The sequence below is a fragment of the Hyperoodon ampullatus genome (assembly GCF_949752795.1).
Source record: "Hyperoodon ampullatus genome assembly, chromosome: 4".
In the NCBI taxonomy this organism is placed as follows: domain Eukaryota; kingdom Metazoa; phylum Chordata; class Mammalia; order Artiodactyla; family Ziphiidae; genus Hyperoodon; species Hyperoodon ampullatus.
Window position 1 is genome coordinate 69,225,784 of NC_136917.1, and position 12,532 is coordinate 69,238,315.

General features: G+C 36.2%; 1 protein-coding gene across 2 annotated transcripts in view; it reads right to left on the bottom strand.

Moving 5' to 3' along the window:
- The window catches only part of SLC12A2 (solute carrier family 12 member 2), a gene marked incomplete at its 3' end in the record, with an annotated part of 108,143 nt that overhangs the window by 44,595 nt on the left and 51,016 nt on the right, over positions 1-12,532 (bottom strand). For both annotated transcript variants that reach the window (XM_079702156.1, XM_079702155.1), the window contains exons 8-10: positions 5,728-5,855; positions 5,547-5,631; positions 2,715-2,866 (exon numbers count right to left, since the gene is read on the bottom strand). In XM_079702156.1, coding sequence (XP_079558282.1) covers positions 2,715-2,866; positions 5,547-5,631; positions 5,728-5,855 — 365 coding nt within the window. The remainder of the gene's footprint in view (positions 1-2,714; positions 2,867-5,546; positions 5,632-5,727; positions 5,856-12,532) is intronic.

Below are 12,532 nucleotides of genomic sequence, written 5' to 3' on the forward strand. Positions count from 1 at the left end.
TCCAATGCAGGGAGCCTGGGTTCGATCCTTGGTCAGGGAACTAGATCCCACATGCATGCTGCAACTAAGAGTTCTTGTGCCACAACTAAGGAGCTGGCGAGCCGCAACTAAGAAGCCCATCTGCTGCAACTAAGACCTGGTGCAACCAAATAAATAACAATAAATAAATAAATATTTAAAAACGTTCATGGAACTGGGTTTGAAGAGCAGACAGATTTGGACATATAAAAAGAAAAAGCCAGTGCATTCCAAGCAGAGTGAAGCACCAAATAAAGCAACAGAGTAGGGTAAGCGTGTGCATGTATACATATACAAACACGTAATGACTGGAGTTCAGTCTGGATAGGAGCAGTGGGACTTAAGTTTGGGTATGAAAGGCTCTGACAGAGCAAAGACGCTCACATTTTGTTTATCAAGCAGTCGTGAGTCAAAGGTTTCAGAGGACATTAAAGTGTAGAAATATAAGAAACATAAAACTAAAGAAAATTAAACATTTAAGAAAAATAAAGTGACCCTATTATATATGCATATATTTATCAACTATATACAAAACAGTATTATATAGCGTGCCTTTGTATAGATTTCATGATGGAGTCTCCACTTACATGCTCCTCAGTTATGTTCTATTCACCATTCTTCATTTTCCAAGTGACAAGCAATTGATAATTTTACAGGATTTTCTTCCCATTCTGTATTGCTTTACAAAGTATTCTTTTTAATATACTTAAATTGGAAAAGCAACTTACGTACACCAAATTCTCACACTTTGCTTGAATGAGTCCATACTTAGACTTGATAAAGACAACACACTTTTGTATTTCAAGGCAACAACACAGAAATCTGATTGGCATTTTCAGTCACTGGGCAGAGACCAACATCTGTGCCTTTCATACACAGTATCAATGTCCGAATTGGCCTGAATAATTAGCTGGACATGAATACTTTCTTTCATTCCTATGATTTTGCCTAGTCTTATGACTAGAAAAAACAAACTTCTATTACATAATTGAGTTCAATATTTTTAACCACTGAAAGTGCAGTAAATTGCTTGAAACTATACAAAAGAAAATACAAATAATGGCATTAAATATTTAAGTTATATAATTTTAATGTAAAATACATAGATTCTACATAAAATGTCTATATAATGTTCTGCAATACATTAAATCCTCAACTATTCTGTTTATTATGTTTACACATTACTGGAGAAACACTAGGAAGCGAAATTTTTATTTTCCACTTTGAATTAGCAGTACCATCTATTCTATAAATTTACCACAGAATATCTTGTTTTAATCTCCTGAATTTATACCTTTGTGTTCTTTTATTTCTAGCATCCTGAGGCTTATCAAGCAACTCTCAAAATATCCTCCAAATTTTAGTGATTCCTTTTCCTCTTCTATCTAAAACCCATAAATTTTACAAAAATTTCATTTTGCTTTCAGTACCTTATAGAGGTAATAATAAAACTGATATTCTCCAAATACTTGAGCAGTAATACTAATCTTTACACAGTTCATACGTTTAATAGTTCACAAACTTCCAAGCATCCATTAAAATAATTTTATTAATCTGTTGTTCAATAGTGGTTTAACACAGCATCACTATATGATAGCCAGATCTAATTAAATAAGATTACTGATACTAATCAACACTTTTTTAAAAGGGCATTCATATATAAAGCAATTATGGAGAAACCTCAAATTAGAAAACTGAACTCATTTCAATTAGTATGGATTTAAATTGCTCAAAATAAAAATGAAATATTTAGATGTAAGTCTAACAAAATATGTACAGGACTGATATTCTGAAAACTACATAATACTTATGAAAGAAATTAAAGAAGGGGCTTCCCTGGTGGCGCAGTGGTTGAGAGTCCGCCTGCTGATGCAGGGGACACGGGTTCGTGCCCCGGTCTGGGAAGATCCCACATGCCGCGGAGCGGCTAGGCCCGTGAGCCATGGCCGCTGAGCCTGCGTGTCCGGAGCCTGTGCTCCTCAACGGGAGAGGCCACAACAGTGAGAGGCCCGCGTACCGCAAAAAAAAAAAAAGAAATTAAAGAAGATCTAAATAAATGGAAAAATGTAAGTGTTCATGGGTTGGAACACTCAACATAGTAAATCTATCAATCCTCCCCAAATTCATGTACAAGTTTAATGCAGTTCCTATCAAAATTCCAACAAGACTTTTTTGTAGATAAACACAGATTATTCTAAAATTTATTTGGAAAAGCAAAGGAACTAAAATAGCTAAGACAATTTTGAAAAAGAATAAAGTAGGAGGAATCAAGTCCCGATTTCAAGACTTACAACCAACTATAGTAATCAAGAAAGTATGGCATTGGTGGAGAGACAGACACAAAGATCAATGGAACACAACAGAGAATCCAAAAATAGACCCAGCACTTATGACCATGTGTGAGATGCTTTCTTGCTTTCTGAAACAGTATACTGTATATATGTACTATATCTTATACCTTATGATAAAAGTGTTGCCCTCTGGGGCCGTTTTGCCCCTGAACAGGCTCAGATTTCATTCTTTCATATTTTTCTGTTTGCGCAATTAGTTGCGTACAGTCTTTATTGATATCTGGGTATAAAGTAACAACAATCCTCCCTTCTAAGTTTTTGCTATACTCTGAATGGTCAGAGTTGATAGCAGTCTGACCTCTAGATGAACACAGAATGTCTGTATAATATAAATTTGATGCTCACCTGGAAGTTGTTCATTAGGCCATAGGAACAAGGATTGCTTTCACAAGATGAAAAGTCAAAGTTTAATTTGCAGGCTGCAGAAGTACAGTTTGTGAGCTCTGTTACAATAGTGTCATTAACGTTCCCCGTAGCATCCCGAACAACACAAGAACCTGAAGCACAAGTGACAATGAGGACAAAAAAATCACACTAAAGCTTACATTCATTTCAAAATTATATACACCCATAAAGAAATTACAGTGCTGACTGTATATACTTGCTTATTATAGCATGCATTGTATTTACAATTAAGAAAGGTTTACCTGGAACAGAATTTGGAAAGCATCATGGTCCCCAGTATTAAGAATTATTTGGAATAACGTACGACTAACAGTAATGACCATTCCTTACAGTTCATATATTCTTACTTTTGAAGCACTTTAACAATGCTTTCTCATCATATATGAGGTAAAAATCACAGGCATTACAACAAAAACTAAACAATAAAACAAAAATTAAGTTTTGAAAGGAAGAGTTTTTTTAATGACTAGACAGTCTGTATACAGTTCTTCATTCTTAAATTTCTTCTTCGAACTTTCAGAGCAGTGTTTGCAAAATCATCTCCTTAAAGGTACTCCTGAAACCACTGGAGGTTGAGGGCAGAACAGAGAGAGCCCTATATAACCTTAAAGCAGCTATGCTTTTTTTTTTTTTTTTTGCGGTATGCGGTCTTCTCACTTTTGTGGCCTCTCCCGTCGCGGAGCACAGGCTCCGGACGCGCAGGCTCAGCGGCCATGGCTCACGGGCCCAGCCGCTCCGCGGCATGTGGGATCCTCCCGGACCGGGGCACGAACCCGTGTCCCCTGCATCGGCAGGCGGACTCGCAACCACTGCACCACCAGGGAAGCCCCAGCTATGCTTTTATATTTCATATTTTGATGTTCTCCATCAGAATTGTCTGGGGAAAAAAGGTTCCACTGCTTGAGCTAGTTACACAATTACTAGTGTAGAAGTGATCTTTACTGACTCCACTACTGAATATCAGGGAGAAAGGGCTACTCCTGTTGCCCTAGTGTAGACAGAATGAAATGACTATGAGGGCAAGCATTATTGGAGCATCAGATAAAAACAGAAATGTTTTCCTGCAATAACAAATTATTTCCCATGAAACATAATCAGTTATATAATTTTTAAAATTAAAAGTAAATTTTCCATAGCTAGCTTATGTATAATGTATATAAACAGCGGTCCCCAATTTTTTTGGTACCAGGGACTGGGTTTGTGTAAGACAATTTTTCCATGGACGGGGTGGGGATGGTGAGGGGTGGGGTGGGGTGGTGGTGGATGGTTCAGGCAGTAATGAGTGTGATGGGGAGTGGCAGATGAAGCTTCGCTCATTCACATGCCACTCCCCTCCTGCTGTGCGGCCTGGTTCCTAAGGGGCCACGGACCAGTACCGGTCTGCGACCCGGGGGTTGGGGATCCCTGTATACAAGCATGCTAGAAACTTTTAGGGGAATACAAAAATATTTTGCTTATAAATGTAACTCATTTTTTTTCAAAATGAATTTCAGGAATTTATGTATGCATTGCAATGATAAATGTAATCGAGTTACTTTTTCAAATGTTAACATAGCCCACCATGATAATATTATTAGCATTTCTAACTCTTGTTTAGTAAAGTTTCAAAATTACATTTATGCAAATTAGCAGCTCAGTTTGTAAAAACATTTCTGTCATTACCTCCCAACACATGATTGAATATATGGCAAAAATAAAAATTTTCTTACTCAAATATATGGAAAATTTATTTTCTGTAGTTGATGAATTTGGAGTTTGTAATTCTTCTGATTAGTACTAGACTAAGATTTATTCTTGTAGTATGCTTAAAAATTTTAACTGTAAAACCTGAATTTTAGAATTTAGATATTAAAGACAATGCTTACATTTTAAAAACATATGTTTTCTGGGTAAACTATGTACTTTCATGAATGTGTACTAAATTCAAGACAAGACAGTATCTACAGTCAATATATGCAAATTATATGTAAAATCAGTAGTTATTAAATTTTTTTCTGTACTATGTTTCAGTTAAGAACCTCCTATTATAAATAGCCTTTTAAAATTATTTATTTATTTGCTTATAAATAAATAAAACACCAAAACCCTCTTTGCCATGAAAACAATTTTTTTAAGGAAGTGCCATTATCATATGGTTGGTAACAAAATCTCTGACCTTGGACTTCCTCAACTATAAAAGATTTAGAGACTGGCTGATCACTTAAGTCCTTTCTTCAAGTTCTAAAATGTAATGATTCCATGAATGTATTAAAGTGGCTTAAAACCATTTTCATTAATTTAATAACACTTTTCATTCGATGTAGTATCTCCTGTGCATTGAAATTAGGTTTTATGGTAAAAAATGCCAGGTATTTCTTAATAGCCTTGAAACAATCTTCATACAACAAGATTACATAAAAATATAAAATAACCATCATAAACAAAAATATTCCAAAATTTGTAAAGCTCAGAAAGTAAAATGCATTTACTTCTACATATGAATTACATTTTCTGTAAATATATCTCAGTGAAATTTAAGAATCTGCAGATAAGATTTTACATAACTTTCTAGCTTACTAATTAATAGAAATCCTAGAGGAAAAACCTTAGAGCATTTAGTGACTTAGATAATGTCTAGTTTACTTAAGTATTTTTGAAAATACAAAACTTCACATCTTTTTATTGAAATATTTCTTAATTTAAAAGTTAGAAATATAATGTCATGAAAATGAATGTTCATAGTATGTACATCATTAAATTTCTGAAACACATAACAAATGTAAGGTTATTTACCTACAGATACTGCAATTCCTATGTAAACCACCGTAGTAATTAAAATGGCTAAGAGTGTTCCTTTGGGTATGGCTGACTGAGGATCCTAGAAGACAAGAATATTTTTTAAGTCTACCTTTAAAAATAAATATATGTATATCACTTTCTGTATAAAATCGATACAGCATTTTATAATACTTACTGCGAGATCACCTGAGATATTTGCTCCAGCCAGAATACCAGTTGCGGCAGGAAAAAAGATGGCAAACACAGAAAAAAAGGTCTCTTCCTCTCGAAAATCTGGCCCAAAGTTCTCATTAAATATTTCAGCTGTAGAGAACAAAATATTTTTGGCAATTAATGGATAGCAGATTAGACCATGATAATTTAGGTTAAGAATAAGTGTTTATCTAAGACCCCTGACTTTTCCTCAGCTCAAGTAACTGGTAAATTCTTGAATATTTCCTAATTCAAGTATGTATTGGTGTTTCTCTTTTCTTATATGAGGGAAACGGTTTACATTCAAAATGATTTGACCTGGTTCATGCCCCACTATTTTTTATACCTTACTAATTATGTTTCAAGCACCTCTAACTTCATTGTTATCTCTCCAAGAGGTCAAAGAAGCAAGAAAGCAGGCAGAAGAACAAAAGGGACATAAAACTAACCTGGAACCACATTTTTCCTTACATCCAGCTTATATTCTATCTATCTGTACAGCTTTCTCTGTTTCCTAGTGGTGACTTGTTTGACTTTTGAGGCTATTCATCAGGCATCCAGATAATTTGTGGCTAAGACAAACCAGGTAAAGGTCCTTTCCATTTCAACAATAATGAAAGCTTCAACTAGTCCTGCTGTTTCCATCTATTCTGATAGGCCCTGACACTGAAACAACCAATTAACAGTCATCCATCCATCCATCCATCCAATATTTGCGTATACACCATGTGCCAGGTCCTGTACTGGAGCCATCCAGTATCTCTAAGTACTGAGAGATCCAACAGCAACAAGCTACCTTCATGGAACTTAAGAGTATCAATGAGGAGCTACAAAATAAGTTAAGAAAAAGGTCACTGCAAATAACAGTAAATGTACTGACGGAAACAGGGTGTTGTGATAAATAATGAAACAGAGACAATCTAATTCAGTGTGATTACAGAAGGCTAAAGAGATACAACTAAGGAGCTAACACTTAAGCTGAGACTTTATTGAGCAGGAATCAGCCATGTGATGTTCCAGGAGAAAGAGTACACCAGGAATAACCAACAACATGTAGAAAGGCCCTGAGACAGGAAAAAAGTTTAGCTATTTTAAAGAACTAAAAGAATGCAAAGCCCTCACAGTAAGGGGGAGATGAAATGAGATGGAAGGGATCAGCAGGGGTGAGATTATGCAAAATTTTAATTTTATAGGAGTTTAGATTTTGTCCTATGCCAAGGTGGGTGTAGAATCACACAACTGACATGATGCCTATGTGGATGCTGCATGGACAATGGACTGAAAGCATCAGCATCTGAAGCAGGGAGACCAATTAGGAGGTACTGCAGTGGTTCAATCTAGTGATGGAAGAACAATGTACTGATTAGAGAAGGATTAGTAAGTAAGAGGGCAAGTAGAAAACACTGAGATCCTGGTTTCTTTCACTTACTAGGATGGAGAGGTCTGAGAATGGTTAGGTAGGAGGGACATCAAATAAACAACTGAATGTATACCTATATCTGGAGTTTAAAGGAGAGATGCAGGAATAGAAACATGTGAATCTCTTGAGAGCATTTTGAGCCATGAAAAAAGATATTGCCAAAGGAAAGAATACAGTTAGAAGATGCAGGACAACACTCTGTGCAACTCTGACATTTAGAGAATGGAAAGAAGAGAAGGGGTAACAGGAGTAATAGATACAGTGACCAGTGAATTAGGTAGAAAAGAACTCACTAGAACACAGTGTCTGACATCAAATAAAACAAGAAAAGTATTTCAAGGAGAATGGGACAACTAAATATAATGTTGCTGAGAGTCAGAAGACTAAAAAACTGCACGCTGCATGTAGCAACATGTTATTGGGACCATGACAAACAGAAGCCAGTTAATAGGGGTTGAGAATGAATGAAATAAGACCATTTGGTGAAAGTAACATGGGGAATAAGTTAAACATGGTCTCAAAGTATCTCTCCACAAACTACTTATTAATTACAAAGAAGAAAGTGGCAACCTAACAATAGATAAAACTCTCAGGTAGCACTTTCACCAAGTCATGAAATTTAACACCATCAGTGATGGAGAAAACTGACATCATGTGAGTCTTCTGATGTGAGGCTCTGAAGACAGACTCTTCATGTAGGGTTCTTGGCAAAAGTGAACAAGTGAATCTATGGAAATCTAACAAAACCAACTGGAGGGACTTTCTAAAAAGACAAACGGCCTGTACTCTTGAAGAATGTCAATGTAGGGAAAGAAAAATAAAAGGCTGTGGGGCGGACCAAGAGGATGTGGAAATCATGTATCTGCACAACTAGGGAACCTACCAGGCACCGGTGGGGGACCATGGACACCTAAGGGGACGGGAGGAACCCCTAGTGACCAGCTTGTGGGATCCTGGTTCCCAGGCCAGAGGTCGGGCCCGAGCTCCTGTGGTGGGAGCTCTGAGTCCAAACCACTGGACTAACAGAGAACCTATGATCCCAGGCAATACTAATTAGAGTGAGGCCTCCCAGAGGTCCTAATCTCAGCACCAAGACCCAGCTCTATCCAACTGCCTGCAAACTCCAGTGCTGGATGCCTCAGGCCAAACAACCAGTAAGACAGGAATACAGACCCACCCATCAAAAAAAAAAGAAATGACAAAAATATGTTACAGATGAAGGAGCAAGGTAAAAACCTACAAGACCAAATAAATGAAGACGAAATAGGCAACATACCTGAAAAAAGAATTCAGAGTAATGATAGTAAAGATGACCCCAAATCTCGGAAACAGAATGGAGAAAAAACAAGAAACACTTAACAAGGATCTAGAAGAACTAAAGAGCAAACAAACAGTGATGAACAACACAATAACTGAAATTAAAAGTACTCTAGAAGGAATCAATAGAATAACTGAGGCAGAAGAACAGATAAGTGAGCTAGAAGATAAAATGGTAGAAATAACTGCCAGGGAGCAGAAAAAAGAAAAAAGAATGAAAAGAATTGAGGACAGTCTCAGAGGCCTCTGGGACAACATTAAACACAGAAACATTCAAATTATAGGGGTCCCAGAAGAAGAAGAGAAAAAGAAAGGGTCTGAGAAAATATTTGAAGAGATTATAGTCGAAAACTTTCCTAACATGGGAAAGGAAATAGTCAATCAAGTCCAGGAAGCACAGAGAGTCCCACACAGGATAAACCCAAAGAGAAACATGCCAAGACACATATTAATCAAACTATCAAAAATTAACTACAAAGAAAATATATTAAAAGCATCAAGGGAAAAGCAACAAATAACATACAAGGGAATCCCCATAAGGTTAACAGCTGATCTTTCAGCAGAAACTCTGCAAGCCAGAAAGGAGTGGCAGGACATATGTGAAGTGATGAAAGGGAAAAACCTACAAACAAGAATACTCTACCCAGCAAGGATCTCATTCAGATTTGATGAAGAAATTAAAACCGTTACAGACAAGCAAAAGTTAACAGAATTCAGCACCACCAAACCAGATTTACAACAAATGCTAAAGGAACTTTTCTAGGCAGGAAACACAAGAGAAGGAAAAGACCTACAAAAACAAAACCAAAACAATTAAGAAATGGTAATAGGAACCTACATATTGATAATTACCTTAAATGTAAAAGGATTCAATGCTCCAACCAAAAGACACAGACTGGCTGAATGGATACAAAAACAAGACCCATATATATGCTGTCTACAACAGACCCACTTCAGACCTGGGGACGAGGCAGACTGAAAGTGAGGGGATAGAAAAAGATATTCCATGTAAATGGAAATCAAAAGAAAGCTAGAGTAGCAATTCTCATATCAGACAAAATAGACTTTAAAATAAGCCTATTATAAGAGACAAAGAAGGACACTACATAACGATCAAGGGATCGATCCAAGAAGAAGATATAACAATTGTAAATATTTATGCACCCAACATAGGAGCACCTCAATACATAAGGCAAATGCCAACAGCCATAAAAGGGGAAATTGACAGTGACACAATCATAGTAGGGGACTTTAACACCCCACTTTCACCAGTGGACTGATCATCCAAAATGAAAATAAATAAGCAAACACAAGTTTTAAATGAGACATTAAACAAGATGGACTTAACTGATATTTATAGGACATTCCATCCCAAAACAACGGAATACACTTTCTTCTCAAGAGCTCATGAAACATTCTCCAGGATAGACCATATCTTAGGTCACAAATCAAGCCTTGGTAAATTTAATAAAACTGAAATCATATCAAGTATCTTTTCTGACCACAATGCTATAAGACTGGATATCAACTGCAGGAAAAAAAAACTGTTAAAAATACAAACACATGGAGGCTAAACAATACACCACCAAGAGATCACTGAAGAAATAAAGGGGAAATCAAAAAACTACCTAGAAACAAATGACAATGAAAACACGACAAGGCAAAACGTATGAGATGCAGCGAAAGAAGTTCTGGAGGGAAGTTTATAGCAATACAATCCTACCTCAAGAAACAAGAAACATCTCAAATAAACAACCTAACCTCACACTTACAGCACTTAGAGAAAGAAGAACAAAAAAAAACCCCAAAGGTAGCAGACGGAAAGAAATCTTAAAGATCAGATCAGAAATAAATGAAAGAGAAATGAAGGAAACAATAGCAAAGATCAATAAAACTAAAAGCTGGTTCTTTGAGAAGATAAAATTGATAAACCATTAGCCAGACTCATCAGGAAAAAAAGGGAGAAGACTCAAATCAACAGAATTAGAAATGAAAAAGGAAAAGTAACAACTGACACTGCAGAAATACAAAGGATCATGAGAGATTACTACAAGAAACTCTATGCCAATAAAATGGACAACCTGAAAGAAATGGATAAATTCTTAGAAATGCACAACGTTCTGAGACTGAACCTGGAAGAAAGAAAATATGAACAGACCAATCACAAGCACTGATATTGAAACTGTGATTAAAAATCTTCCAACAAACAAAAGCCCAGGACCAGATGGCTTCACAGGCGAATTCTATCAAACATTAAGAGAAGAGCTAACACCTATCCTTCTCAAACTCTTCCAAAATACAGCAGAGGGAGGAACACTCCCAAACTCATTCTGCAAGGCCACCATCACCCTGATACCAAAACCAGACAAAGATGTCACAAAGAAAAAGATCTACAGGCCAATATCACTGATAAACACAGATGCAAAAATCCTCAACAAAATACTAGCAAACAGAATCCAACAGCACATTAAAAGGATCATACACCATGATCAAGTAGGGTTTCTCCCAGGAATGCAAGAATTCTTCAATATATGCAAATCAATCAATGTGATATACCATATTAACAAATTGAAGGATAAAAACCATATGCTCATCTAAATAGATGCAGAAAAAGCTTTCGACAAATTCAACACCTATTTATGATAAAAACTCTCCAAAAAGTAAGCACAGAGGGAACTTATCTCAACATAATAAAGGCTACACATGATAAACCCACAGCCAACATCATTCTCAATGGTGAAAAACTGAAACCATTTCCTCTAAGATCAGGAACAAGACAAGGTTGCCCACTCTCACCACTGTCATTCAACATAGATTTGGAAATTTTAGCCACAGCAATCAGAGACAAAAAAGAAAGAAACGGAATCCAAATTGGAAAAGAAGAAGGGAAAGTGTGACTGCTCGCAGATGACATGATACTACACCTAGAGAATCGTAAAGATGCTACCAGAAAACCACTAGAGCTAATCAATGAATTTGGTAGAGTAGCAGGATACAAAATTAATGTACAGAAATCTCTTGCATTCCTATACACTAATGATGAAGAATCTGAAAGAGAAATTAAGGAAACACTCCCAGTTACCATTGTAACCAAAAGAATAAAATACCTAGGAATAAATCTACCTAGGGAGAAAAAAGACATGTATGCATAAAACTATAAGACACTGATGAAAGAAATTAAAGATAATACAAACAGATGGAGAGGTATACCATGTTCTTCGATTGGAAGAATCAACACTGTGAAAATGACTCTACTACCCAAAGCAATCTACAGATTCAGTGCAATCCCTATCAAACTAACAATAGCATTTTTCACAGTACTAGAACAAAAAATTTCACAATTTGTATGGAAACACAGAAGACCCCGAATAGCCAAAGCAATCTTGAGAAAGAAAAATGGAGCTGGAGGAATCAGGCTCCCTGACTTCAGAATATACTACAAAACTACAGTAATCAAGACAGTATGGTACTGGCATAAAAAGAGAAATATAGATCAATGGAACAGGATAGAAAGCCCAGAGATAAACCCACGCACATATGGTCACCTTATTTTTGAAAAAGGAGGCAAGAATATTCAATGGAGAAAAGACAGCCTCTTCAATAAGTGGTGCTGGGAAAACTGGACAGCTACATGTAAAAGAATGAAATTAGAACACTCCCTAACACCATACATAAAAATAAACTCAAAATGGATTAAAGACCTAAATGTAATAAGGTCAGACACTATAAAACTCTTAGAGGAAAACATAGGCAGAACACTCTATGACATAAATCACAACAAGATCCTTTTTCACCTATCTCCTAGAGAAATGGAAATAAAAACAAAAATAAACAAATGGGACCTAATGAAACTTAAAAGCTTTTGCACAGCAAAGGAAACCATAAACAAGATGAAAAGACCACCCTCAGAATGGGAGAAAATATTTGCAAATGAAGCAACTGACAAAGGATTAATCTCCAAAATTTACAAGCAGCTCATGCAGCTCCATATCAAAAAAACAAACAACCCAATCCAAAAATGGGCATAAGACCTAAATAGACATTTCTCCAA